The 22837-nt window shown below is 55.1% G+C and overlaps 13 protein-coding genes across 13 annotated transcripts; all 13 read right to left on the bottom strand.

Annotated features, from left to right (window-relative positions):
- Positions 1–244: 244 nt before the first annotated feature.
- LOC138353409 (mRNA decay activator protein ZFP36L3-like) lies at positions 245–583 on the bottom strand. The gene has a single exon (XM_069306416.1). The coding sequence runs from the start codon at positions 581–583 to the stop codon at positions 245–247; it is 339 nt and encodes a 112-aa protein (XP_069162517.1).
- On the bottom strand, positions 580–1248 carry LOC138353408 (mRNA decay activator protein ZFP36L3-like). Its single transcript, XM_069306415.1, has 2 exons — positions 1077–1248; positions 580–755 (listed from the first exon to the last, which is right to left on the bottom strand). Exons 1-2 carry the CDS (start codon positions 1246–1248, stop codon positions 580–582), a joined length of 348 nt encoding a protein of 115 aa, XP_069162516.1.
- A 148-nt stretch (positions 1249–1396) lies between these two features.
- On the bottom strand, positions 1397–1753 carry LOC138353407 (uncharacterized). The gene has a single exon (XM_069306414.1). The coding sequence runs from the start codon at positions 1751–1753 to the stop codon at positions 1397–1399; it is 357 nt and encodes a 118-aa protein (XP_069162515.1).
- On the bottom strand, positions 1750–5537 carry LOC138353406 (serine-aspartate repeat-containing protein I-like). Its single transcript, XM_069306413.1, has 3 exons — positions 5315–5537; positions 4541–5050; positions 1750–2906 (listed from the first exon to the last, which is right to left on the bottom strand). The coding sequence occupies exons 1-3, from the start codon at positions 5535–5537 to the stop codon at positions 1750–1752; spliced, it is 1890 nt and encodes a 629-aa protein (XP_069162514.1).
- A 40-nt stretch (positions 5538–5577) lies between these two features.
- On the bottom strand, positions 5578–6261 carry LOC138353405 (circumsporozoite protein-like). Its single transcript, XM_069306412.1, has one exon. It carries the CDS (start codon positions 6259–6261, stop codon positions 5578–5580), a length of 684 nt encoding a protein of 227 aa, XP_069162513.1.
- A 37-nt stretch (positions 6262–6298) lies between these two features.
- LOC138353404 (golgin subfamily A member 6-like protein 2) lies at positions 6299–7054 on the bottom strand. Its single transcript, XM_069306410.1, has one exon. It carries the CDS (start codon positions 7052–7054, stop codon positions 6299–6301), a length of 756 nt encoding a protein of 251 aa, XP_069162511.1.
- A 40-nt stretch (positions 7055–7094) lies between these two features.
- LOC138353403 (golgin subfamily A member 6-like protein 2) lies at positions 7095–8320 on the bottom strand. Its single transcript, XM_069306409.1, has 2 exons — positions 7205–8320; positions 7095–7100 (listed from the first exon to the last, which is right to left on the bottom strand). The coding sequence occupies exons 1-2, from the start codon at positions 8318–8320 to the stop codon at positions 7095–7097; spliced, it is 1122 nt and encodes a 373-aa protein (XP_069162510.1).
- A 37-nt stretch (positions 8321–8357) lies between these two features.
- Positions 8358–8777, bottom strand: LOC138353402 (golgin subfamily A member 6-like protein 2). The gene has a single exon (XM_069306408.1). The coding sequence runs from the start codon at positions 8775–8777 to the stop codon at positions 8358–8360; it is 420 nt and encodes a 139-aa protein (XP_069162509.1).
- Positions 8778–8781: 4 nt separating this feature from the next.
- LOC138353401 (golgin subfamily A member 6-like protein 2) lies at positions 8782–10526 on the bottom strand. Its single transcript, XM_069306407.1, has 2 exons — positions 8976–10526; positions 8782–8787 (listed from the first exon to the last, which is right to left on the bottom strand). Exons 1-2 carry the CDS (start codon positions 10524–10526, stop codon positions 8782–8784), a joined length of 1557 nt encoding a protein of 518 aa, XP_069162508.1.
- Positions 10527–10566: 40 nt separating this feature from the next.
- Positions 10567–11792, bottom strand: LOC138353400 (golgin subfamily A member 6-like protein 2). Its single transcript, XM_069306406.1, has 2 exons — positions 10677–11792; positions 10567–10572 (listed from the first exon to the last, which is right to left on the bottom strand). The coding sequence occupies exons 1-2, from the start codon at positions 11790–11792 to the stop codon at positions 10567–10569; spliced, it is 1122 nt and encodes a 373-aa protein (XP_069162507.1).
- A 37-nt stretch (positions 11793–11829) lies between these two features.
- On the bottom strand, positions 11830–12249 carry LOC138353399 (golgin subfamily A member 6-like protein 2). The gene has a single exon (XM_069306405.1). It carries the CDS (start codon positions 12247–12249, stop codon positions 11830–11832), a length of 420 nt encoding a protein of 139 aa, XP_069162506.1.
- Positions 12250–12253: 4 nt separating this feature from the next.
- LOC138353398 (uncharacterized PE-PGRS family protein PE_PGRS54-like) lies at positions 12254–17313 on the bottom strand. The gene is made up of 3 exons (XM_069306403.1): positions 13779–17313; positions 12448–13637; positions 12254–12259 (listed from the first exon to the last, which is right to left on the bottom strand). Exons 1-3 carry the CDS (start codon positions 17311–17313, stop codon positions 12254–12256), a joined length of 4731 nt encoding a protein of 1576 aa, XP_069162504.1.
- A 37-nt stretch (positions 17314–17350) lies between these two features.
- Positions 17351–22816, bottom strand: LOC138353397 (uncharacterized PE-PGRS family protein PE_PGRS54-like). The gene is made up of 3 exons (XM_069306402.1): positions 19300–22816; positions 17926–19158; positions 17351–17742 (listed from the first exon to the last, which is right to left on the bottom strand). Exons 1-3 carry the CDS (start codon positions 22814–22816, stop codon positions 17351–17353), a joined length of 5142 nt encoding a protein of 1713 aa, XP_069162503.1.
- Between the last annotated feature and the right edge of the window lie 21 nt (positions 22817–22837).

Genomic DNA, 22837 nt, shown 5'->3' with positions numbered 1-22837 from the left:
AGCCATGGCATCAACACCAGCCATGGCGTCACCACCAGCCATGGCATCACCACCAACAATGGCGCCACCACCAGCCATCGCGTCACTATCAGACATAGCGTCATCACCAGCCATTGCGCAACCACCAGCCATGGCATTATCACCAGCAATGACGTCACCACCAGCAATGGCGTCATGACCACCTATGGCATCACCACTAGCCATGGCATCATCACCAGCAATACCGTCACCACCAGCCACTTCTTCAATCGCCAGCCATGGGGTCATCACCAGCAATGGCGTCACCACCAGCCATGGCGTCATCACCAGCAATGACGTCATTACCAGCTAAGGCGTCACCACTAGCAATGACATCACCACCAGCCATGGCGTCATCACCAGCAATAGCATCATAACCAGTAATGGCATCACCACCAGCCATAACGTCACCACCAGCCATGGTATCACCACAAGCTGTTGCGTCACCACCAGCAATGGCGTCATCACCAGCAATGGCGTCAGCACCAGACATGGCGTCACTATCAGCCATTGCACCATCACGAGCCATAGCGTCATCAAAAGCAATGACGTCACTACCAGTCATGGCGTCACCACAGCAATAGCGCCCCCACCAGCAATGGCATCACCACCAGCCATTGCATCATCACCAGCCATGGCATCACCACCAGCCATGGCGTCACCACAAGCCATGGCGTCACCACCAGGAATGGCGTGACCACCAGCCATGGCATCACCACCGGTCATAACGTCACCACCTGCAATGGCGTCACCAACAGCCATGATGTGATCACCAATCATGGCGTCACCAACAGCAATGGCGTCACCACCCGAAATGGCGTCACCACCAGCAATTGCGTCACTACCATCCATGGCGTCACCACCAGCCATTGCGTCATCACCAGCAATGGCGTCAACACCAGCAATTGCGTTACCACCAGCCATGGCATCACCACCAACCATGGCGTCATCACCAACCATGGCGTCACCACCAGCCATTGCGTCATCACCAGCAATGGCGTCAACACCAGCAATTGCGTCAACACCAGCAATTGCGTCACCACCAGCCATGGCATTACCACCAGCCATGGCGTCACCAACAGCTATTCTGTCACCAACTGTCATGGCATCACCACCAGCCATGGGGTCACTACCAGCCATGGCGTCATCACCAGCCATGGCATCACCACTAGCCATGGCATCAACACCAGCCATGGCATCACCACCAACAATGGCGTCACCACCAGCCATCGCGTCACCATCAGACATAGCGTCATCACCAGCCATGGCATTATCACCCGCAATGACGTCACCACAAGCAATGGGGTCGTGACCACCTATGGCATCATCACTAGCCAGGGCATCATCACCAGCAATGGCGTCACCACCAGCCACTGCATCACTCACCAGCCATGGGGTCATCACCAGCAATGGCGTCACCACCAGCCATGGCGTCTCTTTCAGCCATTGCATCATCACCCACCATGGTGTCATCACCAGCAATGGCGTCATTACCAGCCAAGTCGTCACCACCAGCAATGACATCACCACCAGCCATGGCGTCATCACCAGTAATAGCGTCACCACCAGTTATGGCATCACCACCAGCCATGGCGTCACCACCAGCCATGGCATCACCACAAGCTGTTGCGTCACCACCAGCAATGGCGTCACCATCAGACATGGCGTCACTATCAGCCATTGCATCATCACGAGCCATAGCGTCATCAAAAGCAATGACGTCACTACCAGTCATGGCGTCACTACAGCAATAGCGCCCCCACCAGCAATGGCATCACCACCAGCCATGGAATCACCACCAGCCATGGCGTCACCACAAGCCATGGCTTCACCACCAGCCATGGCATCACCACCGGCCATAACGTCACCACGATCAATGGCGTCACCACCAGCGATGATGTAATCACCAGTCAATGCGTCACCACCAGCAATGGCGTCATCACCTGCCATGGCATCACTACCAACCATGGCGTCACCCCCAGCAATGGCATCATCACCAGCCATGGCGTCACCACCAGAAATGGCATCACCACCAGCAATTGCGTCGCTACCAGCCATGGCGTCACCACCACAAATGGCGTCATCACCAGCCATGGCATCACTCCCAGCCATAGCGTCATCACCAGCCATTGCATCACCACCAGCCATGGCATCATCACCAGCAATGGCGTCACCACCAGCAATGGCGTCACCACCAGCCTTCACGTCACTATAAGCCATTGCATCATCGACAGCAACGGCGTCACCACCAGCTATGGCGTCATCCCCATCCATGGCGTAATCACCCGCTATGGAGACACCACCAGCCATGGCGACACCACCAGCCATGGCGACACCATCAGCCATTGCGTAATCACCAGCCATGGCGTCATCACCAGCAATTGCGTCACTACCAGTCATGTCATCAACACCAGCAATAGCGTCCGTACCAGCAGTGGCATCACCACCAGCCATTGCATCATCATCCACCATGGCGTCATCACTAGCAAATTTGTCACTACCAGCCATGGCATCACTACCAGCCATAGCGTCATCACCAGCCATTGTATCACCACCAGCCATGGCATCATCACCAGCAATGGCGTTACCACCAGTAATGGCGTCACCACCAGCCTTCACGTCACTATAAGCCATTGCATCATCGACAGCAACGGCGTCACCACCAGCCATGGCGTCATCACCATCCATGGCATCATCACCCGCCATGGCGACACCACCAGCCATGGCGACACCACCAGCCATGGCGACACAACCAGCCATAGTGTCACCAACAGCCATTGCATCATCACCAGCCATGGCGACACTACCAGTCATGGCGTCAACACCAGCAATAGCGTCCCTACCAGCAATGGCATCACCACCAGCCATTGCATCATCACCCGCCATGGCTGTTGGAAATTTCCAACACTAATACAATACTATTGTATTATAATAAATCAGTATTAAAATATACTAACTACAGTAGTTACTAAAATTTACTAACAGTAATGTTCACATAAACTAACTATTATATCTGCATATGGATACTGGAATTCGTACGAAACCAAGCACCAGTATTGCGTCAGATTATATCTAGTTAAACACATTTATAGCTAGTGTGTTAGAGAATTGAATGTGATTCTCTAAAATCATCAGTATTCCGTGTGATAATTATTTATGGATAACATAACTCCCAGATAATTCTAAATCGAGAGTTTTTAGTTACAATTGTTATCAAGTAATAATTTAACCGTCACGCATGAATGCCATGGAGAAAACTAAAATCTTCTCCATTTCTTGTTTACCACCATAAGACGAGAAAGTAATAATATTTAAATCCCTAGAATCACAACCCAGTCTCTATTAAAGTCTTTCAGCCACAATTGCGCGAAATAATATTATTCGTGATAAATAATTTCTGTGGTGAATGCGGGGACGCGGGTTGGAGAGGGAGGGGAGATGCTATTGTGTCTAGGTGGTGAACTCGCGTTGCGGAATTGAGCAAGTCGTGGCGTCAGAGTTTGAGACACGTGACGTTGGGATTATCAGCAAGAATTACACTGGTACTCAACGCAGAACGAATAATTATTCATCTACGTGATCTGCAGTGCTCGGACAACTAATAACGCGTTGATATTCAGGCCATGCTCTCATCCACGTGTACGACATTGTGGAAGTTTGAGACTGAGACGCGATACCGGCAGGCTTCAGCATAATTTACACCTTTCGATAAGTATATAGTTCTTTTTTGATGCATCATTAGAGATTGTATATGTCGTGGGCAGCCTGTCGTTATATCGAACGACTACAAAAAATCCAACGTTAGTACCGCACTAATTTTTATTTTATATTTCATGAATATTGAGATTTAAGTAGCCTAGTTCAATGCTACGTAATATCCCTTAAATTACAGCTCGTATGAGAGGAGTCAACGAGCTGTTACCTACATTCGTGTTATTCACCTCTAAGGGCTTCAACGTGGAGATCCTGAGATCACGAGGACGAGGCGTGAATGATGTCATAGAAATCGTCTTAAAGCTAAGACTTTTTGTACAAATTTAATTACTCCAATTTTTGCTATTTGTTCATGATACTATCAAATTGAATACTCGTCATGTACACTGGAGATAAAATGTGTTTATTTAGATGATTGCTTTCTAATGCTAATAATCTTTATAATTTCTATTAGTAATTGCCTATTGATTCTTTAATATTTGGTCACAATATTATTTATCAAACAATGAACTGGTGCACGAACCACACTAGTTCCTAGATGTATATGAAGTTCTAGCAATACCCCCCCAATGTAGGTGTTTGAGGATCTGACTTTAGTTAATTAACCATACAGCCCAATAATTATTTAAGTGATTATGCTTCCTAATATTTATCCATAGACACTGGTTCTTCCTTGTGTTTCTAATGATCACTTTTTATTAGTTTCCCTCTTTTCTTAAAAGTGGGTCGTCCATCGTAATTGATTTCATTAATTTAATAATTAAATAAATTGAGTCAAGCCCCAGATATCCCACAATGGCGTCATCACCAGCAATGGCGTCACTACCAACCATTGCGTCACCACCAGCAATGATATCACCACCAGCCATGGCGTCACCACCAACAATGTCGTCACCAACAGCCACTGCATCATCACCAGCCATGGCGTCATCACCAGCAATGGCATCACCACCAGCCATGGCATCACCACCAGCCATGGCATCACCACCAGCCATGGCTTCACCACTAGCCATGGTGTCACCACCAGCAATGGCGTTATCACCAGCCATGGCATCACCAATAGCCATGGCATCACCACCAGCCATAGTCACAACCAGCCATGGTGTCACCACCATCCATGGCATCACCACCGGCCATAGTGTCACCACGAGCAATGGCGTCACCACCAGCCATTGCATCATCACCCGCCATGGTGTCACCACCAGCAATAGCGTCACCACCAGCAATGGCGTCACACCAGCCATGGCATCACCACTAGCCAAGGCGTCACTATCAGCCATTGTATCATCACCAGCCCGACAGACCACTGGAACATTATCTAACACAGTGCACAGTTACAAACTCATTAAGATTTCAACTTAGATTCAACAGAGCAGAAGAAGTTGTTAAACACATACGGCAAAATCTTACTGAAGCGACCATATGAGTCATAAAAAACTCATACTACGCCAAAGTAAAACAGAAACAAGCAACACTTAGTGGGCCAGCCAGAGGCTTAGGGCCCGCGCAGGAATTTCATTGCAAAAAAAAAAAAAAAAAAAAAAAACAGCCATGGAGTCATCAAAAGCATTGGCGTCACTACCAGTCATGGCATCACCACCAGCAATAGCGCCCCCACCAGCAATGACATCACCAACAGCCATTGCATCATCACCAGCTATGGCATTACCACCTGCCATGGCGTCACCACCAGCCATGGCATCATCACCGGCCACAGCGTCACCACCAGAAATGGCGTCACCACCAGCCATGATGTAATCACCAGCCATGACGTCACCACCAGCCATGACATCACCACCAGCCATGGCGTCACCACCAGCAATGGCGTTACCACCTGCCATGGCATCACCACCAGCCATAGGCGTCACTACCAGCCATGGCGTCAACGCCAGCCATAGCATCACCACCAGCCATGGCGTCAACACCAGCCATGGGGTCACCACCAGACATGGCATCACCACCAGCAATGGCGTCACCACCAGCCATCGCGTCACTATCTGCCATAGCGTCATCACCAGCCATTGCGTCACCACCAGCCATGGCATTATCACCAATGGCGTCACCACCAGTAATAGCGTCACCACCAGTAATAGTGTCATCACCACTCATGGCGTCACCACCAGCTATGGCATCATCACCAGCAATGGCGTCACCACCAGCCATGGCGTCACCACCAGCCTTCGCGTCACCACCAACCATATCATCATCACCAGCCATTGCGTAACCACCAGCAATGGCATCATCACCAGCAATGGCGTCTCCACTAACCATGCCGTTATCACCAGCAATGGCGTCACTGCAAGCAATGGCGTCACCATCAGCCATGGCGTCATCACCAGCTATGGCGTCACCACCAGCCATGGCGTCACCACCAGCAATAACGTTATCACCAGCCATGGCGTCCTCACCAGCAATGACATCACCACCAGCTATGGTATCACCACCAGCCATGGGCGTCACTACCAGCCATGGCGTCATCACCAGCCATAGCATCACCACCAGCCATTGCGTCATCTCCAGCCATGCCATCATCACCTGCCATGGAGTCACCACTAGCAATGGAGTCCTAACCAGCCATGGCGTCACCTCCAGCCATGGCCTCGTAGCCACCAGCCATTGCATCGTCACCACCAGCCATTGCATCGACACCACCAGCCATGGCATCGTCAATACTAGCAATGGCGTCACCACCAGCCATCGCATCGTCACCAGCAGCCATGATGTCACCACCAGCCATGGCATCATCACCAGCCATGGCGTCATCACCAAGCATGGCGTCACTACCAGCAATGGTATCACCACCAACCATGGCGTCATCACCAGCCATTGCATTATCACCAGCCATGGCATCATCACCAGCCATGGCGTCACCACCAACCATGGCGTCAACACCAGATATAATATCACCACCAGCATTGGCGTCATCACCAGCCATTGTGTCATCACCAGCCATTACGTCATTACCAGAAATGTCATCACCAGCCATGGTGTCAACACTAGCCATGGCGTCACCATCAGCCATGGCGTCATCACCAGCCATTGGGTCATCATCAGCCATGGTATCACCACCAGCCATGGCGTCATCACAAGCATTGGCGTCACCACCAGCCATGACGTCACCACCAGCAATGGCATCAGCACCAGCAATGGCATCCCCACCAGCCATGGCATCGTCACCACCAACCAATGCATCGTCACCACCAGCCATGGCATAGTCACCACCAGCCATCGCATCGTCACCAACAGACATGGCGTCACCACCAGCCATGGCATCACCACCAGCCATGGCATCACCACCAGCCATTGGTTCACCACCAGCCATTGCGTCACCACCAGCCATTGTGTCACCACCAGCCATGGCGTCACCACTAGCCATGGCATCGTCACCACCAATAATGGCGTCACCACCAGCAATCGCATCGTCACCATCAGCCATGGCATCGTCACCACCAGCCATCGCATCGTCACCAACAGACATGGCGTCACCACCAGCCATGGCATCACCACCAGCCATGGCATCACCACCAGCCATTGGTTCACCACCAGCCATTGCGTCACCACCAGCCATTGTGTCACCACCAGCCATGGCGTCACCACCAGCCATGGCATCGTCACCACCAGCGATGGCATCGTCACCACTAGCAATGGCATCGTCACCACCAGCCATTGCATCGTCATTACCAGCCATGTCGTCACCACCAGCCATCGCATCGTCACCACCAGCCATGGCATCGTCACCACCAGGCATGGCGTCACCACCAGCAATCGCATCGTCACCACCAGACATGGCATCACCACTATCCATGGCATCACCTTCAGCCATGGCATCACCACCATCCATGGCATCACCACCAGCCATTACGTCACTACCAGCTACTGCGTCACCACCAGCCATTGCGTCACCACCAGCAATGGCGTCACCACCAGCCACGTTGTCATCACCATCCATGTCGTCACCACCAGCCATGGTGTCACCACCAGCAATGGCCTCACCACCAGCCATGGCATCACCACCACAAGCCATGGCCTCACCAACAGGTATGGCGTCATCACCAGCCATGGCGTCACCACCAGCCATGGCCACACCACCACCCATGGCATCATCACCAGCAATGGCGTCTCCACCAGCCATGGCGTTATCACCAGCAATAGCGTCACTGCAAGCCATGGCGTCACCACCAGCCATGGCGTCTTCACCAGCTATGGCATCACCACCAGCCATGGCGTCACCACCAGCCATAACGTCATCATAAGCCCTGGCGTCATCACCAGCCATGGCGTCATAACCAGCCATGGCGTTGACCCCAGCAATGGCATCATCACTAGCTATTGCGTCACCACCAGCTATGGCGTCACCACCAGCCATTGCATCACCAAAAGCCATGGCGTCATCACCAGCTATGGCGTCACCACCAGCCATGGCGTCACCACCAGCAATAACGTTATCACCAGCCATGGCGTCCTCACCAGCAATGACATCACCACCAGCTATGGTATCACCACCAGCCATGGGCGTCACTACCAGCCATGGCGTCATCACCAGCCATAGCATCACCACCAGCCATTGCGTCATCTCCAGCCATGCCATCATCACCTGCCATGGAGTCACCACTAGCAATGGAGTCCTAACCAGCCATAGCGTCACCTCCAGCCATGGCCTCGTAGCCACCAGCCATTGCATCGTCACCACCAGCCATTGCATCGACACCACCAGCCATGGCATCGTCAATACTAGCAATGGCGTCACCACCAGCCATCGCATCGTCACCAGCAGCCATGATGTCACCACCAGCCATGGCATCATCACCAGCCATGGCGTCATCACCAAGCATGGCGTCACTACCAGCAATGGTATCACCACCAACCATGGCGTCATCACCAGAAATTGCATTATCACCAGCCATGGCATCATCACCAGCCATGGCGTCACCACCAACCATGGCGTCAACACCAGCCATAATATCACCACCAGCATTGGCGTCATCACCAGCCATTGTGTCATCACCAGCCATTACGTCATCACCAGAAATGTCATCACCAGCCATGGCGTCAACACTAGCCATGGCGTCACCATCAGCCATGGCGTCATCACCAGCCATTGGGTCATCATCAGCCATGGTATCACCACCAGCCATGGCGTCATCACAAGCATTGGCGTCACCACCAGCCATGACGTCACCACCAGCAATGGGATCATCACCAGCAATGGCATCCCCACCAGCCATGGCATCGTCACCACCAACCAATGCATCGTCACCACCAGCCATGGCATAGTCACCACCAATAATGGCGTCACCACCAGCAATCGCATCGTCACCACTAGCCATGACATCGTCACCACCAATAATGGCGTCACCACCAGCAATCGCATCGTCACCATCAGCCATGGCATCGTCACCACCAGCCATCGCATCGTCACCAACAGACATGGCGTCACCACCAGCCATGGCATCACCACCAGCCATGGCATCACCACCAGCCATTGGTTCACCACCAGCCATTGCGTCACCACCACCCATTGTGTCACCACCAGCCATGGCGTCACCACCAGCCATGGCATCGTCACCACCAGCGATGGCATCGTCACCACTAGCAATGGCATCGTCACCACCAGCCATTGCATCGTCATTACCAGCCATGTCGTCACCACCAGCCATCGCATCGTCACCACCAGCCATGGCATCGTCACCACCAGGCATGGCGTCACCACCAGCAATCGCATCGTCACCACCAGACATGGCATCACCACTATCCATGGCATCACCTTCAGCCATGGCATCACCACCATCCATGGCATCACCACCAGCCATTACGTCACTACCAGCTACTGCGTCACCACCAGCCATTGCGTCACCACCAGCAATGGCGTCACCACCAGCCACGTTGTCATCACCATCCATGTCGTCACAACCAGCCATGGTGTCACCACCAGCAATGGCCTCACCACCAGCCATGGCATCACCACCACAAGCCATGGCCTCACCAACAGGAATGGCGTCATCACCAGCCATGGCGTCACCACCAGCCATGGCCTCGTAGCCACCAGCCATTGCATCGTCACCACCAGCCATTGCATCGACACCACCAGCCATGGCATCGACAATACTAGCAATGGCGTCACCACCAGCCATCGCATCGTCACCAGCAGCCATGATGTCACCACCAGCCATGGCATCATCACCAGCCATGGCGTCATCACCAAGCATGGCGTCACTACCAGCAATGGTATCACCACCAACCATGGCGTCATCACCAGCCATTGCATTATCACCAGCCATGGCATCATCACCAGCCATGGCGTCACCACCAACCATGGCGTCAACACCAGATATAATATCACCACCAGCATTGGCGTCATCACCAGCCATTGTGTCATCACCAGCCATTACGTCATCACCAGAAATGTCATCACCAGCCATGGTGTCAACACTAGCCATGGCGTCACCATCAGCCATGGCGTCATCACCAGCCATTGGGTCATCATCAGCCATGGTGATTGGGTCATCACCAGCCATTACGTCATCACCAGAAATGTCATCACCAGCCATGGCGTCATCACAAGCATTGGCGTCACCACCAGCCATGACGTCACCACCAGCAATGGCATCAGCACCAGCAATGGCATCCCCACCAGCCATGGCATCGTCACCACCAACCAATGCATCGTCACCACCAGCCATGGCATAGTCACCACCAGCCATCGCATCGTCACCAACAGACATGGCGTCACCACCAGCCATGGCATCACCACCAGCCATGGCATCACCACCAGCCATTGGTTCACCACCAGCCATTGCGTCACCACCAGCCATTGTGTCACCACCAGCCATGGCGTCACCACTAGCCATGGCATCGTCACCACCAATAATGGCGTCACCACCAGCAATCGCATCGTCACCATCAGCCATGGCATCGTCACCACCAGCCATCGCATCGTCACCAACAGACATGGCGTCACCACCAGCCATGGCATCACCACCAGCCATGGCATCACCACCAGCCATTGGTTCACCACCAGCCATTGCGTCACCACCAGCCATTGTGTCACCACCAGCCATGGCGTCACCACCAGCCATGGCATCGTCACCACCAGCGATGGCATCGTCACCACTAGCAATGGCATCGTCACCACCAGCCATTGCATCGTCATTACCAGCCATGTCGTCACCACCAGCCATCGCATCGTCACCACCAGCCATGGCATCGTCACCACCAGGCATGGCGTCACCACCAGCAATCGCATCGTCACCACCAGACATGGCATCACCACTATCCATGGCATCACCTTCAGCCATGGCATCACCACCATCCATGGCATCACCACCAGCCATTACGTCACTACCAGCTACTGCGTCACCACCAGCCATTGCGTCACCACCAGCAATGGCGTCACCACCAGCCACGTTGTCATCACCATCCATGTCGTCACCACCAGCCATGGTGTCACCACCAGCAATGGCCTCACCACCAGCCATGGCATCACCACCACAAGCCATGGCCTCACCAACAGGTATGGCGTCATCACCAGCCATGGCGTCACCACCAGCCATGGCCACACCACCACCCATGGCATCATCACCAGCAATGGCGTCTCCACCAGCCATGGCGTTATCACCAGCAATAGCGTCACTGCAAGCCATGGCGTCACCACCAGCCATGGCGTCTTCACCAGCTATGGCATCACCACCAGCCATGGCGTCACCACCAGCCATAACGTCATCATAAGCCCTGGCGTCATCACCAGCCATGGCGTCATAACCAGCCATGGCGTTGACCCCAGCAATGGCATCATCACTAGCTATTGCGTCACCACCAGCTATGGCGTCACCACCAGCCATTGCATCACCAAAAGCCATGGCGTCATCACCAGCTATGGCGTCACCACCAGCCATGGCGTCACCACCAGCAATAACGTTATCACCAGCCATGGCGTCCTCACCAGCAATGACATCACCACCAGCTATGGTATCACCACCAGCCATGGGCGTCACTACCAGCCATGGCGTCATCACCAGCCATAGCATCACCACCAGCCATTGCGTCATCTCCAGCCATGCCATCATCACCTGCCATGGAGTCACCACTAGCAATGGAGTCCTAACCAGCCATAGCGTCACCTCCAGCCATGGCCTCGTAGCCACCAGCCATTGCATCGTCACCACCAGCCATTGCATCGACACCACCAGCCATGGCATCGTCAATACTAGCAATGGCGTCACCACCAGCCATCGCATCGTCACCAGCAGCCATGATGTCACCACCAGCCATGGCATCATCACCAGCCATGGCGTCATCACCAAGCATGGCGTCACTACCAGCAATGGTATCACCACCAACCATGGCGTCATCACCAGAAATTGCATTATCACCAGCCATGGCATCATCACCAGCCATGGCGTCACCACCAACCATGGCGTCAACACCAGCCATAATATCACCACCAGCATTGGCGTCATCACCAGCCATTGTGTCATCACCAGCCATTACGTCATCACCAGAAATGTCATCACCAGCCATGGCGTCAACACTAGCCATGGCGTCACCATCAGCCATGGCGTCATCACCAGCCATTGGGTCATCATCAGCCATGGTATCACCACCAGCCATGGCGTCATCACAAGCATTGGCGTCACCACCAGCCATGACGTCACCACCAGCAATGGGATCATCACCAGCAATGGCATCCCCACCAGCCATGGCATCGTCACCACCAACCAATGCATCGTCACCACCAGCCATGGCATAGTCACCACCAATAATGGCGTCACCACCAGCAATCGCATCGTCACCACTAGCCATGACATCGTCACCACCAATAATGGCGTCACCACCAGCAATCGCATCGTCACCATCAGCCATGGCATCGTCACCACCAGCCATCGCATCGTCACCAACAGACATGGCGTCACCACCAGCCATGGCATCACCACCAGCCATGGCATCACCACCAGCCATTGGTTCACCACCAGCCATTGCGTCACCACCACCCATTGTGTCACCACCAGCCATGGCGTCACCACCAGCCATGGCATCGTCACCACCAGCGATGGCATCGTCACCACTAGCAATGGCATCGTCACCACCAGCCATTGCATCGTCATTACCAGCCATGTCGTCACCACCAGCCATCGCATCGTCACCACCAGCCATGGCATCGTCACCACCAGGCATGGCGTCACCACCAGCAATCGCATCGTCACCACCAGACATGGCATCACCACTATCCATGGCATCACCTTCAGCCATGGCATCACCACCATCCATGGCATCACCACCAGCCATTACGTCACTACCAGCTACTGCGTCACCACCAGCCATTGCGTCACCACCAGCAATGGCGTCACCACCAGCCACGTTGTCATCACCATCCATGTCGTCACAACCAGCCATGGTGTCACCACCAGCAATGGCCTCACCACCAGCCATGGCATCACCACCACAAGCCATGGCCTCACCAACAGGAATGGCGTCATCACCAGCCATGGCGTCACCACCAGCCATGGCCTCGTAGCCACCAGCCATTGCATCGTCACCACCAGCCATTGCATCGACACCACCAGCCATGGCATCGTCAATACTAGCAATGGCGTCACCACCAGCCATCGCATCGTCACCAGCAGCCATGATGTCACCACCAGCCATGGCATCATCACCAGCCATGGCGTCATCACCAAGCATGGCGTCACTACCAGCAATGGTATCACCACCAGTCATGGCGTCATCACCAGCCATTGCATTAGCACCAGCCATGGCATCATCACCAGCCATGGCGTCACCACCAACCATGGCGTCAACACCAGCCATAATATCACCACCAGCATTGGCGTCATCACCAGCCATTGTGTCATCACCAGCCATTACGTCATCACCAGAAATGTCATCACCAGCCATGGCGTCAACACTAGCTATGGCGTCACCATCAGACATGGCGTCATCACCAGCCATTGGGTCATCATCAGCCATGGTATCACCACCAGCCATGGCGTCATCACAAGCATTGGCGTCACCACCAGCCATGACGTCACCACCAGCAATGGCATCATCACCAGCAATGGCATCCCCACCAGCCATGGCATCGTCACCACCAACCAATGCATCGTCACCACCAGCCATGGCATAGTCACCACCAGCCAAGGCCTCACCACCAACCATTGCATCGTCACCACTAGAAATGGTATCGTCACCACCAATAATGGCGTCACCACCAGCAATCGCATCGTCACCATCAGCCATGGCATCGTCACCACCAGCCATCGCATCGTCACCAACAGACATGGCGTCACCACCAGCCATGGCATCACCACCAGCCATGGCATCACCACCAGCCATTGGTTCACCACCAGCCATTGCGTCACCACCAGCCATTGTGTCACCACCAGCCATGGCGTCACCACCAGCCATGGCATCGTCACCACCAGCGATGGCATCGTCACCACTAGCAATGGCATCGTCACCACCAGCCATTGCATCGTCATTACCAGCCATGTCGTCACCACCAGCCATCGCATCATCACCACCAGCCATGGCATCGTCACCACCAGGCATGGCGTCACCACCAGCCATCGCATCGTCACCAGCAGCCATGATGTCACCACCAGCCATGGCATCATCACCAGCCATGGCGTCATCACCAAGCAAGGCGTCACTACCAGCAATGGTATCACCACCAGCCATGGCGTCATCACAAGCCATTGCATTATCACCAGCCATGGCATCATCACCAGCCATGGCGTCACCACCAACCATGGCGTCAACACCAGCCATAATATCACCACCAGCATTGGCGTCATCACCAGCTATTGTGTCATCACCAGCCATTACGTCATCACCAGAAATGTCATCACCAGCCATGGCGTCAACACTAGCTATGGCGTCACCATCAGCCATGGCGTCATCACCAGCCATTGGGTCATCATCAGCCATGGTATCACCACCAGCCATGGCGTCATCACAAGCATTGGCGTCACCACCAGCCATGACGTCACCATAAGCAATGGCATCATCACCAGCAATGGCATCCCCACCAGCCATGGCATCGTCACCACCAACCAATGCATCGTCACCACCAGCCATGGCATAGTCACCACCAGCCAAGGCCTCACCACCAACCATTGCATCGTCACCACTAGCCATGGCATCGTCACCACCAATAATGGCGTCACCACCAGCAATCGCATCGTCACCATCAGCCATGGCATCGTCACCACCAGCCATCGCATCGTCACCAACAGACATGGCGTCACCACCAGCCATGGCATCACCACCAGCCATGGCATCACCACCAGCCATTGGTTCACCACCAGCCATTGCGTCACCACCAGCCATTGTGTCACCACCAGCCATGGCGTCACCACCAGCCATGGCATCGTCACCACCAGCGATGGCATCGTCACCACTAGCAATGGCATCGTCACCACCAGCCATTGCATCGTCATTACCAGCCATGTCGTCACCACCAGCCATCGCATCGTCACCACCAGCCATGGCATCGTCACCACCAGCCATTGCGTCACCACCAGCCATTGTGTCACCACCAGCCATGGCGTCACCACCAGCCATGGCATCGTCACCACCAGCGATGGCATCGTCACCACTAGCAATGGCATCGTCACCACCAGCCATTGCATCGTCATTACCAGCCATGTCGTCACCACCAGCCATCGCATCGTCACCACCAGCCATGGCATCGTCACCACCAGGCATGGCGTCACCACCAGCAATCGCATCGTCACCACCAGACATGGCATCACCACTATCCATGGCATCACCTTCAGCCATGGCATCACCACCATCCATGGCATCACCACCAGCCATTAAGTCACTACCAGCTATTGCGTCAACACCAGCCATTGCGTCACCACCAGCAATGGCGTCACCACCAGCCACGTTGTCATCACCATCCATGTCGTCACCACCAGCCATGGTGTCACCACCAGCAATGGCCTCACCACTAGCCATGGCATCACCACCACAAGCCATGGCCTCACCAACAGGTATGGCGTCATCACCAGCCATGGCGTCACCACCAGCCATGGCCACACCACCACCCATGGCATCATCACCATCCATGTCGTCACCACCAGCCATGGCTTCACCACCAGCCATGGCCTCCCCACCAGCCATGCCGTCACCACCACAAGCCATGGCCTCACCAACAGGTATGGCGTCATCACCAGCCATGGCGTCACCACCAGCCATGGCCACACCACCACCCATGGCATCATCACCAGCAATGGCGTCTCCACCAGCCATTGCGTTATCACCAGCAATAGCGTCACTGCAAGCCATGGCGTCACCACCAGCCATGGCGTCTTCACCAGCTATGGCATCACCACCAGCCATGGCGTCACCACCAGCCATAACGTCATAATAAGCCCTGGCGTCATCACCAGCCATGGCGTCATAACCAGCCATGGCGTTGACCCCAGCAATGGCATCATCACTAGCTATTACGTCACCACCAGCTATGGCGTCACCACCAGCCATTGCATCACCAAAAGCCATGGCGTCATCACCAGCTATGGCGTCACCACCAGCCATGGCGTCACCACCAGCAATAACGTTATCACCAGCCATGGCGTCCTCACCAGCAATCGCATCGTCACCACCAGACATGGCATCACCACTATCCATGGCATCACCTTCAGCCATGGCATCACCACCATCCATGGCATCACCACCAGCCATTACGTCACTACCAGCTATTGCGTCACCACCAGCCATTGCGTCACCACCAGCAATGGCGTCACCACCAGCCACGTTGTCATCACCATCCATGTCGTCACCACCAGCCATGGTGTCACCACCAGCAATGGCCTCACCACCAGCCATGGCATCACCACCACAAGCCATGGCCTCACCAACAGGTATGGCGTCATCACCAGCCATGGCGTCACCACCAGCCATGGCCACACCACCACCCATGGCATCATCACCATCCATGTCGTCACCACCAGCCATGGCTTCACCACCAGCCATGGCCTCCCCACCAGCCATGCCGTCACCACCACAAGCCATGGCCTCACCAACAGGTATGACGTCATCACCAGCCATGGCGTCACCACCAGCCATGGCCACACCACCACCCATGGCATCATCACCAGCAATGGCGTCTCCACCAGCCATGGCGTTATCACCAGCAATAGCGTCACTGCAAGCCATGGCGTCACCACCAGCCATGGCGTCTTCACCAGCTATGGCATCACCACCAGCCATTGCGTCACCACCAGCCATAACGTCATAATAAGCCCTGGCGTCATCACCAGCCATGGCGTCATAACCAGCCATGGCGTTGACCCCAGCAATGGCATCATCACTAGCTATTGCGTCACCACCAGCTATGGCGTCACCACCAGCCATTGCATCACCAAAAGCCATGGCGTCATCACCAGCTATGGCGTCACCACCAGCCATGGCGTCACCACCAGCAATAACGTTATCACCAGCCATGGCGTCCTCACCAGCAATGACATCACCACCAGCTATGGTATCACCACCAGCCATGGGCGTCACTACCAGCCATGGCGTCATCACCAGCCATAGCATCACCACCAGCCATTGCGTCATCTCCAGCCATGCCATCATCACCTGCCATGGAGTCACCACTAGCAATGGAGTCCTAACCAGCCATAGCGTCACCTCCAGCCATGGCCTCGTAGCCACCAGCCATTGCATCGTCACCACCAGCCATTGCATCGACACCACCAGCCATGGCATCGTCAATACTAGCAATGGCGTCACCACCAGCCATCGCATCGTCACCAGCAGCCATGATGTCACCACCAGCCATGGCATCATCACCAGCCATGGCGTCATCACCAAGCATGGCGTCACTACCAGCAATGGTATCACCACCAACCATGGCGTCATCACCAGAAATTGCATTATCACCAGCCATGGCATCATCACCAGCCATGGCGTCACCACCAACCATGGCGTCAACACCAGCCATAATATCACCACCAGCATTGGCGTCATCACCAGCCATTGTGTCATCACCAGCCATTACGTCTTCACCAGAAATGTCATCACCAGCCATGGCGTCAACACTAGCCATGGCGTCACCATCAGCCATGGCGTCATCACCAGCCATTGGGTCATCATCAGCCATGGTATCACCACCAGCCATGGCGTCATCACAAGCATTGGCGTCACCACCAGCCATGACGTCACCACCAGCAATGGGATCATCACCAGCAATGGCATCCCCACCAGCCATGGCATCGTCACCACCAACCAATGCATCGTCACCACCAGCCATGGCATAGTCACCACCAATAATGGCGTCACCACCAGCAATCGCATCGTCACCACTAGCCATGATATCGTCACCACCAATAATGGCGTCACCACCAGCAATCGCATCGTCACCATCAGCCATGGCATCGTCACCACCAGCCATCGCATCGTCACCAACAGACATGGCGTCACCACCAGCCATGGCATCACCACCAGCCATGGCATCACCACCAGCCATTGGTTCACCACCAGCCATTGCGTCACCACCACCCATTGTGTCACCACCAGCCATGGCGTCACCACCAGCCATGGCATCGTCACCACCAGTGATGGCATCGTCACCACTAGCAATGGCATCGTCACCACCAGCCATTGCATCGTCATTACCAGCCATGTCGTCACCACCAGCCATCGCATCGTCACCACCAGCCATGGCATCGTCACCACCAGGCATGGCGTCACCACCAGCAATCGCATCGTCACCACCAGACATGGCATCACCACTATCCATGGCATCACCTTCAGCCATGGCATCACCACCATCCATGGCATCACCACCAGCCATTACGTCACTACCAGCTACTGCGTCACCACCAGCCATTGCGTCACCACCAGCAATGGCGTCACCACCAGCCACGTTGTCATCACCATCCATGTCGTCACAACCAGCCATGGTGTCACCGCCAGCAATGGCCTCACCACCAGCCATGGCATCACCACCACAAGCCATGGCCTCACCAACAGGAATGGCGTCATCACCAGCCATGGCGTCACCACCAGCCATGGCCTCGTAGCCACCAGCCATTGCATCGTCACCACCAGCCATTGCATCGACACCACCAGCCATGGCATCGTCAATACTAGCAATAGCGTCACCACCAGCCATCGCATCGTCACCAGCAGCCATGATGTCACCACCAGCCATGGCATCATCACCAGCCATGGCGTCATCACCAAGCATGGCGTCACTACCAGCAATGGTATCACCACCAGTCATGGCGTCATCACCAGCCATTGCATTAGCACCAGCCATGGCATCATCACCAGCCATGGCGTCACCACCAACCATGGCGTCAACACCAGCCATAATATCACCACCAGCATTGGCGTCATCACCAGCCATTGTGTCATCACCAGCCATTACGTCATCACCAGAAATGTCATCACCAGCCATGGCGTCAACACTAGCTATGGCGTCACCATCAGACATGGCGTCATCACCAGCCATTGGGTCATCATCAGCCATGGTATCACCACCAGCCATGGCGTCATCACAAGCATTGGCGTCACCACCAGCCATGACGTCACCACCAGCAATGGCATCATCACCAGCAATGGCATCCCCACCAGCCATGGCATCGTCACCACCAACCAATGCATCGTCACCACCAGCCATGGCATAGTCACCACCAGCCAAGGCCTCACCACCAACCATTGCATCGTCACCACTAGAAATGGTATCGTCACCACCAGCAATCGCATCGTCACCATCAGCCATGGCATCGTCACCACCAGCCATCGCATCGTCACCAACAGACATGGCGTCACCACCAGCCATGGCATCACCACCAGCCATGGCATCACCACCAGCCATTGGTTCACCACCAGCCATTGCGTCACCACCAGCCATTGTGTCACCACCAGCCATGGCGTCACCACCAGCCATGGCATCGTCACCACCAGCGATGGCATCGTCACCACTAGCAATGGCATCGTCACCACCAGCCATTGCATCGTCATTACCAGCCATGTCGTCACCACCAGCCATCGCATCATCACCACCAGCCATGGCATCGTCACCACCAGGCATGGCGTCACCACCAGCCATCGCATCGTCACCAGCAGCCATGATGTCACCACCAGCCATGGCATCATCACCAGCCATGGCGTCATCACCAAGCAAGGCGTCACTACCAGCAATGGTATCACCACCAGCCATGGCGTCATCACAAGCCATTGCATTATCACCAGCCATGGCATCATCACCAGCCATGGCGTCACCACCAACCATGGCGTCAACACCAGCCATAATATCACCACCAGCATTGGCGTCATCACCAGCTATTGTGTCATCACCAGCCATTACGTCATCACCAGAAATGTCATCACCAGCCATGGCGTCAACACTAGCTATGGCGTCACCATCAGCCATGGCGTCATCACCAGCCATTGGGTCATCATCAGCCATGGTATCACCACCAGCCATGGCGTCATCACAAGCATTGGCGTCACCACCAGCCATGACGTCACCATAAGCAATGGCATCATCACCAGCAATGGCATCCCCACCAGCCATGGCATCGTCACCACCAACCAATGCATCGTCACCACCAGCCATGGCATAGTCACCACCAGCCAAGGCCTCACCACCAACCATTGCATCGTCACCACTAGCCATGGCATCGTCACCACCAATAATGGCGTCACCACCAGCAATCGCATCGTCACCATCAGCCATGGCATCGTCACCACCAGCCATCGCATCGTCACCAACAGACATGGCGTCACCACCAGCCATGGCATCACCACCAGCCATGGCATCACCACCAGCCATTGGTTCACCACCAGCCATTGCGTCACCACCAGCCATTGTGTCACCACCAGCCATGGCGTCACCACCAGCCATGGCATCGTCACCACCAGCGATGGCATCGTCACCACTAGCAATGGCATCGTCACCACCAGCCATTGCATCGTCATTACCAGCCATGTCGTCACCACCAGCCATCGCATCGTCACCACCAGCCATGGCATCGTCACCACCAGCCATTGCGTCACCACCAGCCATTGTGTCACCACCAGCCATGGCGTCACCACCAGCCATGGCATCGTCACCACCAGCGATGGCATCGTCACCACTAGCAATGGCATCGTCACCACCAGCCATTGCATCGTCATTACCAGCCATGTCGTCACCACCAGCCATCGCATCGTCACCACCAGCCATGGCATCGTCACCACCAGGCATGGCGTCACCACCAGCAATCGCATCGTCACCACCAGACATGGCATCACCACTATCCATGGCATCACCTTCAGCCATGGCATCACCACCATCCATGGCATCACCACCAGCCATTACGTCACTACCAGCTATTGCGTCAACACCAGCCATTGCGTCACCACCAGCAATGGCGTCACCACCAGCCACGTTGTCATCACCATCCATGTCGTCACCACCAGCCATGGTGTCACCACCAGCAATGGCCTCACCACCAGCCATGGCATCACCACCACAAGCCATGGCCTCACCAACAGGTATGGCGTCATCACCAGCCATGGCGTCACCACCAGCCATGGCCACACCACCACCCATGGCATCATCACCATCCATGTCGTCACCACCAGCCATGGCTTCACCACCAGCCATGGCCTCCCCACCAGCCATGCCGTCACCACCACAAGCCATGGCCTCACCAACAGGTATGGCGTCATCACCAGCCATGGCGTCACCACCAGCCATGGCCACACCACCACCCATGGCATCATCACCAGCAATGGCGTCTCCACCAGCCATGGCGTTATCACCAGCAATAGCGTCACTGCAAGCCATGGCGTCACCACCAGCCATGGCGTCTTCACCAGCTATGGCATCACCACCAGCCATGGCGTCACCACCAGCCATAACGTCATAATAAGCCCTGGCGTCATCACCAGCCATGGCGTCATAACCAGCCATGGCGTTGACCCCAGCAATGGCATCATCACTAGCTATTACGTCACCACCAGCTATGGCGTCACCACCAGCCATTGCATCACCAAAAGCCATGGCGTCATCACCAGCTATGGCGTCACCACCAGCCATGGCGTCACCACCAGCAATAACGTTATCACCAGCCATGGCGTCCTCACCAGCAATCGCATCGTCACCACCAGACATGGCATCACCACTATCCATGGCATCACCTTCAGCCATGGCATCACCACCATCCATGGCATCACCACCAGCCATTACGTCACTACCAGCTATTGCGTCACCACCAGCCATTGCGTCACCACCAGCAATGGCGTCACCACCAGCCACGTTGTCATCACCATCCATGTCGTCACCACCAGCCATGGTGTCACCACCAGCAATGGCCTCACCACCAGCCATGGCATCACCACCACAAGCCATGGCCTCACCAACAGGTATGGCGTCATCACCAGCCATGGCGTCACCACCAGCCATGGCCACACCACCACCCATGGCATCATCACCATCCATGTCGTCACCACCAGCCATGGCTTCACCACCAGCCATGGCCTCCCCACCAGCCATGCCGTCACCACCACAAGCCATGGCCTCACCAACAGGTATGACGTCATCACCAGCCATGGCGTCACCACCAGCCATGGCCACACCACCACCCATGGCATCATCACCAGCAATGGCGTCTCCACCAGCCATGGCGTTATCACCAGCAATAGCGTCACTGCAAGCCATGGCGTCACCACCAGCCATGGCGTCTTCACCAGCTATGGCATCACCACCAGCCATGGCGTCACCACCAGCCATAACGTCATAATAAGCCCTGGCGTCATCACCAGCCATGGCGTCATAACCAGCCATGGCGTTGACCCCAGCAATGGCATCATCACTAGCTATTGCGTCACCACCAGCTATGGCGTCACCACCAGCCATTGCATCACCAAAAGCCATGGCGTCATCACCAGCTATGGCGTCACCACCAGCCATGGCGTCACCACCAGCAATAACGTTATCACCAGCCATGGCGTCCTCACCAGCAATGACATCACCACCAGCTATGGTATCACCACCAGCCATGGGCGTCACTACCAGCCATGGCGTCATCACCAGCCATAGCATCACCACCAGCCATTGCGTCATCTCCAGCCATGCCATCATCACCTGCCATGGAGTCAC

The sequence above is a fragment of the Procambarus clarkii genome, chromosome 57, assembly GCF_040958095.1.
Source record: "Procambarus clarkii isolate CNS0578487 chromosome 57, FALCON_Pclarkii_2.0, whole genome shotgun sequence".
Taxonomy (NCBI): Eukaryota; Metazoa; Arthropoda; class Malacostraca; order Decapoda; family Cambaridae; genus Procambarus; species Procambarus clarkii.
The sequence above is the reverse complement of the archived record's forward strand: the minus strand, read 5'-3'. Positions and strand labels throughout refer to the sequence as shown.